Genomic DNA, 18,462 nt, shown 5'->3' with positions numbered 1-18,462 from the left:
CCACCCCCGCCCCCCCATGGCTTTGAACCCCACTGCAATGCGTACGATCCTCTAGGGCTAGGCACTGCCGCGTTACACAACAAGAGCCATCGCTCACCCACCTCCTGCACAGACACCGCCAGACACACACGCTCGCACGCGGGCGCACTGGCACGCACACAGCCACGAAGCCAATAGCGATGCCCCTCCCTCCTCCTCCTCATTGGTGCCAGATGAAGCGAGTGCGGGGCCCGTAGCTTATGGGCTCTTTTCTCCCAAAAAAACCGTCACGGCATCTTTAACGTCCACTGCGAAGCAGACGGTGTGTTTTGATTTCTATGCTTAGGGGCCGTCCAAAAATGACGTCACGCGATTTTGGACGGTTTTTGACCCCTCCCCCCCCTCGTCACACGGCGTCAGAAAGAGTCAGACCCCCCCCCCAAAAATGACGTCACAAAGATCTGCCCCCCCCCCTACCAAAATAAAACATGCTTCAAATCGCTTTAAACTATTGTCATTGTAGTGCGTATTTAATGTGGCGCTGCGCTCTGATGTTGTAGGAGAAAACATTTGTTAAAAAAGTCTATTTAATTAAGTAGAACGTGTTGTCTATATTTATTTAAAGTTGCGCATTTTGATGTGACGTCACATTTCTCAACCCCCCCCCCCCTCGTCACACATCGTCACAAATGTCTGAACCCCCCCCCCCAGGTGCGTGACGTCATTTATGGACGGCCCCTTAATACATCAACAGCAGTATTAAAACAATTTAAGTTTTATTTTACCAGGTAAGGCCCCACTGCACTATGTAGCTCTTTTTCAGATGCGACCTGGCCACAAACGATAACTCAACTAAGTGGCTTATCAAGTGGAAATGAACAGTCACCAAATACGCTCAACACACGTTTATAGAAAAGGCGGAGGACCCGGATAAAAAAAATCCACGCGACCATGGGCAGAGAGACACGCAAACTCCAAATATACAGCAGCAGGCGCCAGGGTCGGGATGGAAACCACGACCTCCTGTACACCAGGAGAGGTAGTCAACATCTCCTAGCCACCGTGATGATGATGAGAGAGAGAGAGACACGCAAACTCCAAATATACAGCAGCAGGCGTCAGGGTTGGGATGGAAACCACGACCTCCTGTACACCAGGCGAGGTAGTCAACATCTCCTAGCCACCGTGATGATAATGACAGAGAGAGAGACACGCAAACTCCAAATATACAGCAGCAGGCGTCAGGGTCGGGATGAAAACCACGACCTCCTGCAAACTGGGCGAGGTAGTTAAACATCTCGTGACCGCGGCCCCCCTATTAACCAGGGCGGCCACGGGGTCCAAACCGCGAACCTCTATAACAAGAGAGAAACGTCGCGGTGACCACTCAAAAGCACCTCGCTGCCCCACAAAATCTAATCCATAAACCGTCACTATTCCAGCTCACGATTCAATCCAAGAATCAATAATTGGTTTGCCATTGCAGAGCGTGTTGCATCTCTTGTGGCTGCAGGGTTTCCATGAACTCGGCACGTACAGCACAACATATACGTAAATCGTAAAATAAATTAACCCGTAAAAACAATGTTTTTCACTATAAATCCTTTATATGCGTGGCGGCTAGAGTCCTCTCGTCCTCTGGCTTGAGATGGCTGCCACCTATGGGTCAGATGATTGCCTGCCACCATTAAGCAATTGGTAATTAAATCTCATTTTTTTTTTCCTAAAAAGTGTAAAATTTTGGAAAAAAATTTTCACGAAAATAAATTGTGACGCACAACGAGTCTGTGTGCAAAATGTCAGCTCGATTGGATCACGGGAAGTGGGTTAAAAAACGACCGAAAGATTTGCACGGTCGTAAGCGCGCAAGCAAGCAAGTGAACTTAGTATAAAGGATTTAAAAATAAAAATAAACCCATACATACAACAACAACAAACATTTAATTCGCCACGTGAATCACCATATGAGGATATCACGCAAAAACGGACGACGCAATTACCAGTGGATCTCATATTGTGCGACGTATCCGAGCGTCACGACATCACCGCGACCCTACCTGCGAGGGAGACTCGGCGTCAGACGACGGCGACTCGACGCCCGAGTCCGTGCTCAGGAAGCGCGGCAGGGGCCGTCGCTCGGCCGGACGGGCCCACGGCCCCTCGGGCGTCGTGACGAGGCCACCACCGCCGCCACCATCGCCGCCAACGCCGTCGGCACCCACCAGGATCACGCCCAGGTCAGGGGATGAATCCGAAGGGGAGTTGGGACTGTCCTGCTGCTGCTGCTGCTGTTGCTGCTGCTGCTGCTGCTTTGCCACCAGGGAATGCGGCTGTAAGGAGACGGGGAATGTGGCTGCTGGCGACGACGCCATGTCCATTGTGGCAGCGGTGGTGGTAGACAATCGGAGGTCCGGTTTGTTGCGACTCAGTTGCAGATCGACAAATGCTTCCTTGTAAAGGGGTTCAGCGAACGGAGAAGCCCTGGAATGACAACGAAATGCAGGACATTGTGCGTATTCCTCTCCTTTAGCGACAGTGGTGTAACCCAATGAACACTCTTTGTTTTTTTTTGGTAAAGTCACATAGGTAAAAGATATAATAAAATAAAATAAATGAAAACAACTCATCTTCTTGGTTCTTTCAGTAAAGTCACGTAGAAGGGGGGGAAAAAACATAATAAAATAATATAATATAATAAAATAATATAATGCAAAATTATAATAATATAATACATTATTTTTATTACTTTTTTACTATTTCCCTTCTACGTGACTTTACCGAAAGAACCAAGAAGATGAATCCCTGCAGTCACGAAAGCTTTAAATCGAAAACAACTCAATTAAATCACGACGTTTCGGAGGCAACACAAGCTTCTTCCGTCTTCAGGTGGAACCGTTACAGCCAAAATCACTTACGTGACTTCACCGAAAAAAACAAAGAGTATGAATCTTTTCAGTCATGAAAGCTTCAAATCTAGAACCCAATGAATGTCGGAGGGGCACGTGCTCTAGGCTACCAAGGGGAGAAAAATTGGATAGAGGGCCCAATTTAACTTCTTGCATCAGAGCCCATGCAGACCGCACTACTGCGCCACCGGTTGGTGGTCCAGAGCGAACACTTATTTTCCACATTCCTACGTCAAGGACCAGTATATTCATCGGACAATCACTGTTGACTAACCACTTATGTATGTTTTGTCCTTGTCCAATTAATTTTTCAAAATTGTGCAATTGGCATTGTTAACGAGATGAGGTTTCTATTTGGAACCGTCACAGAGCAGTGCAACCCGGCGTGTTGGAAAACGGGCCACGGAAGAAGACATCACATCACCGAACTGTGATATCTCACAGAACAAGAAGTTGTTCGTGATATCTCCAGTTCCCAATGTTTTATTCACAGGGCGGCGCTCTGTTGGACATAACCTGCCACACAGAGAAATCTTTGCCCATGAGAGTCAAACTGATATTTTATTTTTCAGAGCTGGAATATAGCAACATGAATTTAACTCCAAATTTAGTTATAGGGTTTTTTTGTGTGTGTGTGTGCAATCACTGGAGACCAGGCTGAGACCATCAGCTCACTGCAATTGAGAAACTTGGAATCAATCCCAGAATCACGGTGGTGCTGGATCAGTGCCCTGATCATAAGCCACCCAAAGACCTCAACACTTATACTATCGACAATGTAGATATGATGGTTCAATTGACATCTCAACCTCAATATGAATTCGCCAGAAAGTGATAGCCAGATTCTCAGCCCCGGTGCAAACAGGCTGGCAACAAATACACATACCAGTGACAACCACGTACCCCCAAAGCCGACACATCTGTTGTGCATGCCAGTCACCCATCCAAGACCTATACAGGCTCAACTCTGCTTAGTTTAAAACAGATCCGACGAGATCAGGCACATTCAGGGTGATTTTGTCAGAGGCTACGTTGTGAGCGGCAGAGGGCAGAGTAGCAAAAGCGATTGTCGCAATGTGCTCCCCAATGTTCCAAACTGCGCTCACCAGCACGGCGAAGCACGGTCAATAAAGCCCACAACCCGCACGGCGTGATCCAGCAGTGGAGTGACATCAGAGGATGTACATGTACAAATACATATAACATTGGTTTAAGACCATAGGTGTAGAAATGCTATCTTACCTCTGCCTCTTCGGTCCGTCGATGATTTCCAGTTGCGATTCTCATATACAAGCTGTTGTACATGTCTGTCGAGAGTGTATGTGTACGATTCACGGACACATTTGAATTTCTAAGAGAACGAGTTCAATTGAATACGAGATGATAACAGCGGCTTGAGCTGAGCATCATCGCGCTTTTATCACCGACTGAATTTCTCCCCCCCCCAAAAAAAATCTAACACTGCAGATAGCTTAATAATTCATCAGTTGTGAAAAAATACACCCACATGGAACTCGCGGCTGTGACAAACACGCAAGAGTCGGCCTGCAGTTATCAGCAAGCTTATTTTTTTTGTTTATGAAAGGGTCCATTATTGCGGCTCAGTGAAATTCGGAAGGCTCTCACGCTACCACTCTCAGCCTGGCGGATTTCTGAAGGGTCCATTATTGTGGGTCAATGAGCCTCAGGACCTTTTCCTGGAAATGTGGGGAAGGAAGTCAAGGTTTGTATTTTTGAGTGATAAAAGCCTTGAGAGGGGGGTGCATAACCCTCCCCTTGTGAACGTAAAATTCTCAGAGTGTTCTTAAAGATGTTTAAATTAACGGGAAGTCACCGAATGACTTCAATGGATGGAAGTTGATGATGGCTGTGTCCGAGCACTGAATCCAGTCACCTGTGATTACTCAAGTGTAACGGAGCTGATGGTTTTGGACTGGTCACCAACGACTGAACAAAAACATAATATAATTTGGCTTCTTAAAAAAATCATACAGGGATAACATACAATACAGTGAGGATTCATAGAGTTTAAATGCCACACCACCTGTCCAAATGCCCCATAGAACAGTGAGATATGGGCAACGTACGGTGCGAAAGAAGTTCAACATAGATACATACACCCAGAACATGTACATCCATTTTTGCCAATCCACTGCTGGATGAGGGCCATCCCATATCGTGTGGGTTCAGGGGGTTATATGACCACACCTCACCATGCTGGTCAGTGCAGTTTGGTGGGGGAGCACAGAAGTACAGTAAAACAATCAATAATGTTGAATTGCCCTCTGATGCCCATCACTGCCCATCACCTCCCGGAAAGTGGCACGCGTTGGAGCAGGGGTCAGACTTCCCCCCCCTCTACTATTTTAACGTTATCCGATTACAGTGGCGGCTCATGCAAAATCTCTCAGGGGGGGCAAATGTCTGGATGATTGATAAGGTTAAGGTCCACCCATGCAATGGATAAATTAACAGCTTAAGCATGTAAAGGCAACTTCACTTCTTTAATATTAATGAAAAATAAAGTGACTCTTACAATACATCTTGTTTGTTTCTATACTCACTATTAAAACAAACCACTCAAGTTTCTTTTATTAAAGATTCCACTAGGTGGCGACAAATTATATTGTTGGATGAAACGTGCTTACGTATGATGACGTAAGCACGTATGATGACGTAAGCACGTTAGGGCGAGCCCTCCCGGAAGCCATAGAGAATGCATTGCAGCGCCCCCGTTCGAAAAAAAACATCTTTGAATGTAAGTCTATGGGACCACTCGGGGCGATTCTCAGCTGGAGGGAAATCGCCCAAAAAGAGGCGGTACTCCACAGAACGTAGCATGACGCTGATTGGACTATATCCAGAGGCACAGTGACGGCTAGCGTGACTCTGTGGTTGAATGACATTGGTGGTGCGTCGCCCAATCGCCCTAATGAAGAAACCGCCCCTGTCCGATTAGTCAAATAATAATCAAACCGATGGGTGTAATAAATTACACTACTTATATAATCGGATAGCTCGACTCAACTATATTTCTTTAGGCCAAATGTATAAAGGATATTATGTGGCCGACAAGTGGCAAACCACTCAATCTTTAAACTATTTAAACTAAAACTACTTTTTTTGACCACTGAGCTATATAGCTCTTTTAAAGAAGCAACCTGGCTACAAATGATAACTTAAGGAAGTTGAGTTGTCATTTGTTGTCCATATCGCAACGAAGTTGAGTTATTATTATCGAGTTATAATTATAGCAGCCAAATACTATGAACGTACGTTGATTCTAAATGTGGAGGGGAAACCCGGAGGACCTGGAGAACAATCCAAACGACCACGGGGAGCGAGAGAGACACACAAACTCCAAATATACAGCAGCAGGCGTCAAGGTAGGGATCGAACCCACGAGCTCCTTCATACCAGGCGAGGTAGTTAACATCTCCTAGACATTGTGATGATGATGATGAGAGAGAGACACGCAAACTCCAAATATACACCAGGCGTCAGGGTCGGGATCGAACCCACAATCACCTGCATACCAGGTGAAGTAGTTAACATCTCCGAGCCACCTCGAACCCACGACCTCCTCCATACCAGGCGAGGTAGTTAACATCTCCTAGCCAGCTCGAACCCACGACCTCCTGCATACCAGGCGAGGTAGTTAACATCTCCTAGCCACCTCGAACCCACTACCTCCTGCACACCAGCCGAGGTAGTTAACATCTCCTAGCCACCTCGAACCCACGACCTCCTTCATACCAGACGAGGTAGTTAACATCTCCTAGCCACCGTGATGATGAGAGAGAGACACGCAAACTCCAAATATACAGCAGGCATCAGGGTCGGGAACGAACCACGACCTCCTGCATCCAGACGAGGTAGTTAACATCTCCTAGCCACCTCGAACCCACGACCTCCTGCATCCAGACGAGGTAGTTAACATCTCCTAGCCACCTCCTAACCATCACGGTAGCTGGACTCTACTATAGAGATTTCTTTAGGCCAAATGTGTAAGTGTATCGGGTGGCCGACAAGTGGCAAACAACTCAATATTTGGACGGCGTGAAGGAGGAGATGTCTCTTGTTGTTGTTGTTGAGAGAGGGCCACCGTGACTGAACTATTCCTGGGGTTAATCATCATCTTCTCGTTCCCGTTGCCTTCGTTGATGCGATGGATTATGTTTGTCCAACGACTTTGAACCCATCAAAATTGACAATCCACGTCCCTGTTGACTTCCATTGCGCAACTGTGATATAGCAGCAACACGGCGGTACAACAACAACAACAAAAATATGTTATAACAACAAAAAATACAACGTTTATAGAATATGACCAAGACGTTACTGCATTGTTTTGTCACTCAAAATACTGCAATAGTCAATTAATCACAGCGTTCATTACTATTAATATTATCTGAGGCAGTTAACTGCCTATCGCAAACACCTTAGCTGTACTATTTTATAATTTTTTAAAACTTTATGGTCTTTCACAGGCAATGTCAAATATAAAACGTTTTGATTCGGAGTAACATACAGATTGCAATATTAATAACGCAATCAAGACAGACACATTGCAAAAGGCATAGCCCATTTCTGTCAATCAAACTCAATTAACCACGGATTATAAATGAACTCCGCAGAGTGTGAAACGCAAGTTGTACACGTTATTTAAAAAAAAATGTGTTGTTGTTGTTTACCTCGGGAGCTCGTAAATCCAATGTGTTGAGAGTCCGTAGAAGTAGGCCGAGTCCCCGGCCTGGCCTAGCGAGCCCTACCGGAGCCCTGCGCTCGTTGCCGGGCAGAGCCACCCTCGCCGCGGCTTCTTACTCAACGGACTCATTTAAAAAAAAAACGTCGTAAAATTAAAACAAATATATTATCTCGCTATAGACAGCGAAATAATAATGTTAACATTATAATGCCGATGTTTTGATGCTCTTTATGATATTGTTTGTTGAATGTTTGGTGTAAAATCGCGGCCACCTTCCTATGACGGCCGGCGATGCCGTGTCAGCTGCGTCCCCACTCGGCATTGCACGTAAATGTATACTTCATCATAATTAAGTTAAATTGCAGCTCTCTAAGTAAATTGTTGAACATTCACCGTGGTATTTAAGAGTAGGATTCACTCGCAACCCCCCTCTCCGCCGCCCACGTTATAAAGCGCTATCTCTTAGTCAATAATCATCATCATCAGGGTGGATAAAATTAGTACCAGTTTGTGAGAATGCAACCCTGGAACCGCTGGAGAGGCAACAGCTGCCAATTGTTATTGCATGAGACTAGATCCGGTCATGGGAATGTGGAATTTCCACCACTTCATGTAAAGTCAACAGTTGATGATGCCCTTTAATATCAAAACGGTAAAACGCTGTAAGCGCAGCCCTGCAATTGCTTGCTCTCACCACTGCCGCCGGAAGGGCATTCGAAGCTCCAACGGGGGTATTTGGCCTACTCTTCCACAGTGGTCAGATACTTGGCCTACTCTTCTACGCCGGCCAGTCGGCTCTTTAGTGACGGTATTTATTAAGCACCCACCTTCTCCTATTCACCACATTGCCTTTTCGGCTGTTGTAATATTGAGGATTTTTTTTTACCGAATTGTAATGAAAGGAATCTTATTCTTGGTTCTTTCGGTAAAGTCACGTAGAAGGGAAATAATAAAATAATATTAATATAAAACAATAACAATTCTCACGACGTTTCGACTGCAACACAAGCAATCATCAGGTGTGAAATCCAGAGAAAGAAAATTTTCTTTCTGTGGATTTGTACACCTGATGATGAAGACAATTTTCTTTCTGTGGATTTCACACCTGATGATGATTGCTTGTGTTGCAGTCGAAACGTCGTGAGAATTGTTATTGTTTTATATTCATATTATTTTATTATTTCCCTTCTACGTGACTTTACCGAAAGAACCAAGAATATGAATCCCTGCAGTCACGAAAGCTTTAAATCGAAAGGAATCGTCTTGTTATTTTTGGTTTCCAACCTCTGGCCTAGCGCAAGTCCTCATTGCATACCGTGTCAACCCACACGGGTTGTCCCTTATTCTTGTACAGGCAAATTGAGTTTTCAGGTCCAATACGGGCAAAATATTACTTTTTTCTCTTTGTTTGCGTTTCTGTCTTGTGATGGGGCTTTGTAGGATGAACGTTGAGATGTATAAGGGCCACGGGGTGACCAATAGGGTCTTAATTGGTCGGTAACAAGGTAGGGGGCACTCATAAAGGGTTGACAGCTATGTAATTGAGTCTCAAAACCCCTCTTTTTCAAGAGGGCCCTGCTTACATTTGGATGTTTGGCCAATTCCACAACTTGGTGTTGTGGTTTGAAGCTTTCGTGACTGCAGGAATCCATACTCTTTGATTCTTTCGGTAAAGTCACGTAGGTAGAAATAAAATAAGACTTCAGCATTTTCTTGCTGTGGTTGTCCCACCTGGTGAGGATTGCTTGTGTTGCGATCGAAACGTCGTTATTTGTTTTGTTTTATTTCTACCTACGTGACTTTACCGAAAGAACCAAAGAGTTTGGTGTTGTGGCTTCGTATGAGAGAACACCAGAGTGCGTGGCACAGCCCTTTTGTCAATCCACTGCTGGATGAGGGCCTCACCACGCCGTGCGGGGGGGTTATTTGACCATATTTCACCACGATGCTCACCGTGGGTTGATCAAAGGCGGCGGTCATTCTAAATGACAGGCTCATCGATGCCGGGCTCCTTGGGCGATCGTTTGCCAAACCTTTGGGATCACATCGTTAAATACGACGCTCATCAAGCCGGGGAAATGCTCTTTTGGGACCCCTTGTGATTCATTGTATATAACTAAGCCTTGTAGAGTCTGACCACCAGCACCTCTGGGATGCCTGGCGCTCGGTGTTAATTAACAATGCCTTTGTGTGTTGATGATAAGAACTCGTCTCCATCTCGTCTCCATCTGTCGGGAGCGGTAGTGGAGTAGCGGTGAGCGCTACGCTGCGCTACGAACCCGACAACACCAGTGGCGATTATTTGAACCGGTCCTGGGCCTCCCCTAGATCGACTCAGCCTCAAATGCGTACCTGGTGCGGTGTGTAAACATCGCCACTGGGAAGACAAAGGCGGCCGGGCGTGGTGCTGGCCACCCACCAGCTCGTGTACCCTTCCGGCCTTCATAGGTGCTGCTCGCTAACAGCACTTGCCCCAACAGTCTGTTAAGGCTATACGGGGGATCTTTGTCTCCATCTCGACTCCAATCTGTTGGCCTTACACCAGGGGCTGGCAATACAAATTACGAAAGGAGGCAATTTTTCTCGAAATTCGGTAAGAAACTCAATATGTGAATAGAATACGAGACCGACGGTGTTTCTAAATAACGCCGCATGTTGACGACCCCTGCCTTCCACCGATTGAACTTGTACCCCCGGGTAAGATGGTCACCGCCTAATGCCCAAACACAGAACTGCTGCACCAGGTGGCCATCTCACCTGGGGGGTCAGGCTCCACGAGGTCACTACAAAAAGCAGTTGTAAAGAAATTAGCTTTTAATCTAGATTTAAAAGTGCATAGCTCCAGTGGCTTCCCAATATTCACGGCGATCGCTACATCTCAAGAGCTACCCAGGCTCATTTCCCGCTGAGCTTTCGAGACCCGACGAGGGCCGGGTCACATGGGCCGCGTCGGTCTCTTCGCGCGAACACATTTCACAATGAGCAACCAACCGCGTGACTTCTGTAGTTCTCGTAGCCGGCCATTCACGTGGGCGTCCCAGTGGCGACACAGCACACATAACGCGGCCACAAGCGATTGAAATGCACACACGGAGAAAATACAATGGTGAGCTGCTTTTATTCTGGCAGAATACAGGAGTGGAGCAGTGGCGCCGCGTAGATTGTGTGTGCCGAGCGACGAACTCAACAACCCGAGTTAAGATTCCCGGCCACGGCAGAGGTCGCAAACGGGTTTTGATTCCTTACCCGTACCCGTACCCGGCCGCACCAGGGTCGCAAATGGGTACCCGTACCCGTACCCGGCTGGGTACGGGTACCCGTTCCCTACCTGTACCCGTACCCTACCCGAAATGAGTGACAAACGGCTACTCACCAGTGACTCACGGCCTACCCGTACCCGGCCGCACCAGGGTCGCAAACGGCTACCCGTACCCGTACCCGGCCGGGTACGGGTAGCCGGGTATCTGGTAGGGTACGGGTATCGGGTACCCGGTTGCGACCTCTGGGCCACGGTGAGCGTCGGTGGCGAGCAATGCCTCAACCGGTCCTGGACACCGCCACCACCCCTCCACTTCATGAAACCACACCGAGCGGCATGGTGAAGTACGGTCAGACAACCTCCCGATCAAGTCTTGCACACGCGAGCTGTTTCTCCAGTGGCAGAAGTGAGTCTCGTATCAGCCCTGTTTGATCCACTGCTGGATGAAGGGACTCCCCCCCGCATTGTCGCAATCCAATTTGCATGAGAGCTGCTCTCAGCGCTCCGTATCCAGGGTCTGCGTTCTCTCCTCTGGTTGGCGCTCTGTCAGCAGGCCCATCGGTCGGGCGTCAGCCCCCATAGCCAACTTGTGTCCTGACAAAGCCCACTTCACAAGAGGATGCGCGCGTGTTCCCTGACCCATGTGTTCCTCTGACTCTCCGTGTGGTTCCAACCATACAAAATCTCAACACTTCTGTCAAAAAGCAAAAAGTGATATCTAATTAAATTGTTCACCAGCCTTAAAATCGGGCCCGACTAAAACAAGCCACCGGCCTGGGTATTTGAAATCGTCAAACACTCCACCCCCCTCAACTCTCCATGGGTGATTGGGCAGTTGTACAGAGTGCAGGAGTGCCCCACCCTGGGCATTATGCGTATGACCAGCGATAGTTCAGCAAGATGTTTAACTTCGAATCAGTTTAGCAGAATTATATTTTCATCAACTGCATAACGCTGCATGGAGGCTGTCTGGCCTACTGCTTTATGCGAAGGTCCAGGTCTTCACTGTCACAGTTATGCCCTCCCTTCTGTATGCTTGAGAAGCTTGGACAATTTTACAGGAACGTCTGTGCCAGCTTGAAACATTCAGGCTGGCCAACTCACGATCCATCTTGGGTTTAACCAGGTTGGATTATATCAGGAGCTCACAGATCCTCGAAAGACCTCGACACAGTCCCATCGGTTAACTTCTCCGGCAGGTGAGGTTGCGTCGGCTGGGTCATGTAGCCCGCATGCCCAGCCACCGCATGGCCAAGCAGAATTCTGTTTGGCCGGATAGAAGGGGCTAAACGGGAGCGGCACGGGCTGGAGAAGAGATGGGCAGATGCAATACAGGAGGATGTGGAGCTCCGTCGCCTCCATATCCTCCTCTGTCAGCTCCTCCATTGCCTCCTCCGTCACCTCCTCCCCGTCAGCACGACGGGTGCGCGCACGGTGCGAGGCACGTGACGGATAGTGAGCGATACCCGCGTGCCGCGCGGGGCCGGCCACACCGCCGCCTCCCCACCGGCCCCGGCGCTTGCCCACGGCACCAGTGCGAGGTTGGCCGCGCCGGCGGCGGTGGTGGCGACGTCGTCGGCCATGACAGGTTTAATCCCGTGCAGCAGTTCCGTGTAGGCCGAGTTGCGCAGCACCAGCAGGCTGCGGCGGTCCAGCAGCAGACTGAACACGGGCGAGCGAGCGGCCGGGCAGTCGGGGTCACCGTCGGGCTCCTGGAGGACGGGCTGGCGGTGAGAATGGAGAAATGGGGGTTCAAGAAGGTGTGCGATGAAGATGCATCAGTTGAACCAGGGTTCGTTATCTCACGGAATATTTTGCGGGTGGCAGTTGGCTTGATCAGACTCGTCACTAATAGGCAAGTAAGCTAGAATGGGTACGTGATTAGTAGGCACACTCATAGTGAGCCGTATACTGGATGTGGCGTGCTAGGCGTGGAAAGGTTTCCATGTCGTTGGGCGGGCTGAAATCAAGCCATGACTTCATTGAATTAAGTCGATTGTTACGAGTCACGAATCGATTCGTGGATTAACGTCAGTTCTTAAGCTCAAGAAAATGTATCACGCTGTGTGTTGACAATCGATTGTTTACATTTGCCATACATTAAATTCAAATGTCTCCTTTAGTCCGATGATCGGATCGAGACAACAAAACAATACACATGAGACGGCACAAACATGACAAGCATTACAAGTCAATACTAATACAAACGGGAATACTTCAGTTAAATCATGATCCTGGCCTGCAACAATTTAGTACAGTATTGCCTCGCTATTTGCAAGGGATACGTTCTGGTGATCACATTCTCTCTCATCACTTTATCTCATCACATTCTCTCTCACCACTTTATCTCATCACATTCTCTCTCACCACTTTATCTCATCACATTCTCTCTCACCACTTTATCTCATCACATTCTCTCTCACCACTTTATCTCATCACATTCTCTCTCACCACTTTATCTCATCACATTCTCTCTCATCACTTTATCTCATCACATTCTCTCTCACCACTTTATCTCATCACATTCTCTCTCACCACTTTATCTCATCACATTCTCTCTCACCACTTTATCTCATCACATTCTCTCTCACCACTTTATCTCATCATTGTCTTTCTCTCTCTCTCTCTCTCCCTCTCTCGGAGCAGTCGTGTAGAGACCCAAATGCAATTCACGGACAGCCAAAATCGCAGATATCAAGTTCGTGAAGAACGAGGGAATACTGTAATCGACTGGGCAAGCAATGGGCTGTCAGCCCCAGCTGTAGGTTATGTTGCAGCCTGCAGTTAGCGGGGTGTGGGAGGGAGGCAGTGGCTTAGGGTCAGAGGTCGCAAACGGGTTTTGATTCCTTACCCGTACCCGTACCCGGCCGCACCAGGGTCGCCAATGGGTACCCGTACCCGTACCCAGCCGGGTACGGGTACCCGTTCCCTACCCGTACCCTACCCGAAATGAGTGACAAACGGTGACTCACCAGTGACTCACGGCCTACCCGTACCCGGCCGCACCAGGGTACGGGTAGCCGGGTATCGGGTAGGGTACGGGTATCGGGTAGGGTACGGGTATCGGGTATCCGATTGCGACCTCTGCTTAGGGTGCGTGGGGACCTGAGTGGAGCGCACGGCGGGGTAAAAGTCAAGCACGGAATGGGAGCCCAGGCTGAGCGTCGTCACGGTGGGGTAGTAGAGCGGCCCGTCCTCATGAGGCTGCGAAAAGACAAGACAAAAAGATCCCCCGTGGAGCGTTTAACAGAATGTTGTGGCAAGTGCTGTTCGTGAGCACCTACGATTGCTGGCATGGCACACCACGCTCGGCCGCCTTGGTCTTCCCAGTGCTGATGTGTACACACTGCACCAGGTACTCATTTGAGGCTGAGTCGATCTAGGGGACGCCCAGGACCAGTTCAGATAATCGTCCGCGGTGTTGGCCGTGAGCGGGAATCGAACATGGGTCGCCGGTTTAGTAGCGCAATTCGCTAACTGTTGCGCCACCGCTCCCCATACACACGCGCACATACCCACGCGAGAGAAAGGGCTCTCACCATGATGCCCTCGCCCGGGCGGTACTCGTTAACCAGCACGTGGTTGGCCTGGCGACCATCAAAGAGGCCGAGGGAAGAGAGGCGCGAGGCCGGGCGGGCGAGCCAGGGAGGCAGAGGGGACGCGAGCATCCCCCGTGGGTCCGGCAGGCCCCCTGCACCCCATCAACATCATCAACATCGTCATCGTCGTCACAACCACCATCACTAACATTATTATATAATCATCACTTACAGCATCACTTACAGCATCATTGTCAATATCGTTGTCAACATTATGCACATCATCAACTTCATATTAATATCAGCATCATCAAAATAATCATCATCATCAACACTGTCATTTTAAAAATCATCGTACTCATTAACACCACCATTTTTATTCGCATCATCTACATTATAAGTATCGTAGTCATCATCAGCAGCATTAAGCGTATTTACAAGCGGAGGAGTTTCAGATTGAAGCTTGATTTTTTTCGATCAATTTTCAGATTGTATGCTGACACATATAATCGTGTGTACGTGTGCATACACGTATTATTCGGTGATAAAGATCATTTGTGTGCAGGAGTGAGATCGATTTTGTGGCCCTGCCAGACCAGGAAGGACGAATGGAGAAGTGCTTGGAGATGCTTTCATCCATTGTGGATTGACTAGTTCTGCTGCTGATGGTGATGAAGCCATCCAGCAGTAGAAAAAACATTGATGATGTTGATGTTGGTGACGATGACGACGATGATGACAAGGGTGCTCACCCCAATTCTGCAGTCGACGTCCAGACAGCTGCGTCCATTTGGTCTTGGGCGCTTTGTACACCTGCAACACGAGCAGAGGCTGCGGTCCATTTCTGATGACCTCGTACAACGAGTTGTGACGAGGCTCATGAAGTCGTGATGATGATTGCAATGAGGGTCGTACAGAGTGTACGATGCGGTTGTGATGAGGATTGCAATGAGGCTGTGATGAGGGTGGTGGCGATGATTTATAGTGAGGTTGTGAAGAGGGTTATGATCCGTTCGTGATGAGGTCGCGACCCGCCTCCGATGAGGTTGTGATGATGTGATGAAGATGTGATCCATTGCAGACGAGGCAGAGCATACAGTGAGGACTGCAAATCACGCAGCCATTTCCCGACAACAGGAATAGTGATGAGGTTGCGACGAAGCTGTGACGATGGTAATGGCAAAACGTTGGTGAGATGTTAACTACCTCGCCTGGTATACAGGAGGTTACGGGTTCGATCCCGACCCTGATGCCTTTATTTTTGGAGTTTGCGTGTCTCTCCCCGTGGTCGCGTGGATTTTTCTCCGGGTCCGCCGGTTTTTTCCTCCACATTTAGAAACGTGCATTAAGATTATTTGGCTGCTATAAATTTACACGTAATAACCCACTTCGTTGAGCTATAATTTGTGGCCAGGACGCTTGTAAAAAAAAAAGCTACCTAGCTCATTGAGCCTAACCTTGTAAAATAAAAAATAGTTTAGTTATAGTTGAGGTGAGTTTCGTTCGCCGCCCCGTGTCTGTCACCTCTCTCAGCAGCATCTCCTCCTCGCCGTGCGACAAGAAGTCCGGCACGTAGTAGATTGTTGGTGGCACCTTGAAACAAACACACGAAGAACACGAGTCTGAGAAGTGGCCGCGTGGGGCCTCTGAAGTAAGAGCGTGGAGCTCGCACCGCCGAGAGCCAGAGTGTGAACTGGGTTTGCAAGGTGTAGCTAATATAATTCCAAGGCGCTTTGCAACAATTACACAATTGTACATAAGCTGATAATTGTTTTTTTACCCTTTTATCTGGCAACAAAACTGACACCTTTTTTTACGAGGAGTCATGTTTGCATAGACCACATAATGCAAACAAAAAACATAACTCTGATAATGTATGCACTGTCCTTGAAGTTGATTGGTCCACACCCGAGACAGCTTTCCTTAGAGCCTAGTCTCACATGGAGTTGGACCAGATGACGCCAAAAGGCGCACAGCTCAAAGACAATGCACCATCAGAGTATGAGAGCTCGGGGTAAGGATTTACACCATTGGAACCTCATTTGCCAGTAAAAAGGTGTCAGTTTTTTTGCCAGATAAAAGGGTAAAAAACAAATCATATTTTTCCTGGCAAATGAGGTTCCAATGGTGTACATAAGTTGATAGTGTATTGTCTCACCATCCATTGACTGCACAAAAATAACCCATCACTTTAAAATGTATTCCTGCGTTTTACGTTTGGTACATTCCTGCTCCCGATAATTCATTTTCACAGGCGTCCATACTGGACTAGCAGTGTGACCCGTCTTCGTATTAGAGAACGGCCCGCAAAAGCGGATATCACAGCGCTACCTATTAAGGTCTCTTCAAGCGACCTCTGGTCACATACTGGACACCTGTGAAAAGAGCTTCATAGCGAATCGGCTGGGTGAGGAGGGGAGGGGCTGGGTGGGGAGGGTGGGGCTGGGTGGGGAGGGTGGGGCTGGGTGGGGAGGGTGCTGCTGGGTGGGGAGGGTGGGGCTGGGTGGGGGGTGGGAGGGGTGGGGCTGGGTGGGGAGGGGCTGGTCACCCCGTGGTGCCCTTATAAAACTCAACGTTTAACCTACTCACGCCGGCTTGTGCCCGCCCTCACAGTCGGGCATATTTGCGGAATACACCACGCCGCCGTTGACCCTGGCCATTCACCAAGCAACCCAACGTTCCTACCAGCTCCCTCCGCAGGAATGTGTTCCCCATCCCGTGTCTATTTAAGACCGACACAGCAGCAGGATTTCACCACAACTCTCTCTGGCTGTCCGCCTCATGATGCTGGTTGTGATTACTGGCGAAACGTCGTACTCCAATTGTAAAATGTTGTTGTGGGTTTACTCTCCAACACACGACCGGTTAGTACTGTTACAAGTAACGAATGGGCACGTCTTTTTACGTGACAAACCTTACTATTTGGCCGTGTCGGGTGGTGGCGGGTTTAACGACACATTCATATTTTACGCGATAAAGCCCTCTATTATGGATATGTGAAGATGTAATTTCATCCAGCATTTGAATCGGCAAAAACGTGGAGACTACGTTGTTACACGAAGCGTAACATTGGCGAGTATCACAGCGGCTCCCGTATCAGTCTGAAAGCCCAACCAGGTTTAAGTGGCGTATTCAATTATCGTTATCACCCCCCCCCCCGCCCGGGTCCCCACGCCCGGGTCCCCACGCGCCTTTCCCGGCAGCCGATCCAGGCGAGTCCGAGGCTTCGGGGTACGGTGGCTCTTCGGTGTCTGGGCCTACTCACGTTGAGCAGGCGGTGAGGCTCCAGGGCCTGGATCGTTTCCATGGTAATCGGGGCCTAAGTTACGGGGAATTACTTTCGGTTCTTGTTGTTGTTTAATCTGCTGTTGTTGTTGCTGCTTCTTCTTCTGCTGTTGCTGTTGAATTGGAAGCACAGAGGAACGAGGAAGAGGATGCACTGCGAGAGAGGCGACCGCCACTAGGGGTCGTAGTGAGCAATTAGTGTCCTAAGAAATGACACACGGACACGTGTATTTGAATTACTGGTTCATAAAGGTCATTCGCCAGGCAAAGTTTTCCAATAGATATAATAATGAACTTGATATGTTTTAACAAATTTTTGTCTACGATCAGACACGAACAACTACTCCAAAAAAAATATTTTTCTGAGAAAAAAACACATTGTTGACGACTTGATTTAACAACTTCTTGTATTTAAAGGCGTACTCATCGGAAACCGCTCAATTTAAAGTTTATGTTTTTATTTTTATTAGAAAGAACATTTATGAACTTAATACTCAATGAGGCGGAAGCTTCTATCTTTTACAGTTTTCGAATTATGCAGATTTGAACATCAAAAATGCGGATTTTCTTCGTTCAAAACCGCTTGAATCCAAAATATGTGAAAAACAATAAAAGATAGAATGGTTCTCGCTTTAATTGTATTTGCTATGTAACGCTCTATCGAACGAAAAAAAAACGGAATTGAACGGTTTCTGCATGACACCACGCACAAACATGTTTATGTGAAACTCAAAATCGAGATTTTGGGGCCCTTAAAATGAAAAATTTCGTATTTTCAGATTTGTT

General features: G+C 48.0%; 1 protein-coding gene across 1 annotated transcript; it reads right to left on the bottom strand.

The window, feature by feature from the left end:
• Positions 1-10,694: 10,694 nt before the first annotated feature.
• On the bottom strand, positions 10,695-17,880 carry ALKBH6 (alkB homolog 6, nucleotide demethylase). The gene is made up of 6 exons (XM_078616895.1): positions 17,657-17,880; positions 15,916-15,984; positions 15,144-15,204; positions 14,392-14,543; positions 13,958-14,056; positions 10,695-12,576 (listed from the first exon to the last, which is right to left on the bottom strand). The coding sequence occupies exons 1-6, from the start codon at positions 17,696-17,698 to the stop codon at positions 12,250-12,252; spliced, it is 750 nt and encodes a 249-aa protein (XP_078473021.1). The 5' UTR covers positions 17,699-17,880; the 3' UTR covers positions 10,695-12,249.
• Positions 17,881-18,462: the final 582 nt, after the last annotated feature.

The sequence above is a fragment of the Lampetra planeri genome, chromosome 52 (assembly GCF_965212315.1).
Source record: "Lampetra planeri chromosome 52, kcLamPlan1.2.h2, whole genome shotgun sequence".
Classification (NCBI taxonomy): domain Eukaryota; kingdom Metazoa; phylum Chordata; class Hyperoartia; order Petromyzontiformes; family Petromyzontidae; genus Lampetra; species Lampetra planeri.
Note: the sequence above shows the minus strand (reverse complement) of the source record. Positions and strands in the feature narration are given on the sequence as shown.

What these genes read in the sequence shown, in the direction of transcription:
- ALKBH6 (XM_078616895.1), bottom strand. Translation starts at nt 17,698, where the DNA reads ATGGAAACGATCCAGGCCCTGGAGCCTCACCGCCTGCTCAAC. An exon ending in ACGTCGACTGCAGAATTGGG is followed by an intron (nt 14,544 to 15,143) that starts GTGAGCACCCTT and finishes GATGGGGTGCAG; the next exon opens with GGGGCCTGCCGGACCCACGG. An exon ending in GCCCGGGCGAGGGCATCATG is followed by an intron (nt 14,057 to 14,391) that starts GTGAGAGCCCTT and finishes GTCTTTTCGCAG; the next exon opens with CCTCATGAGGACGGGCCGCT.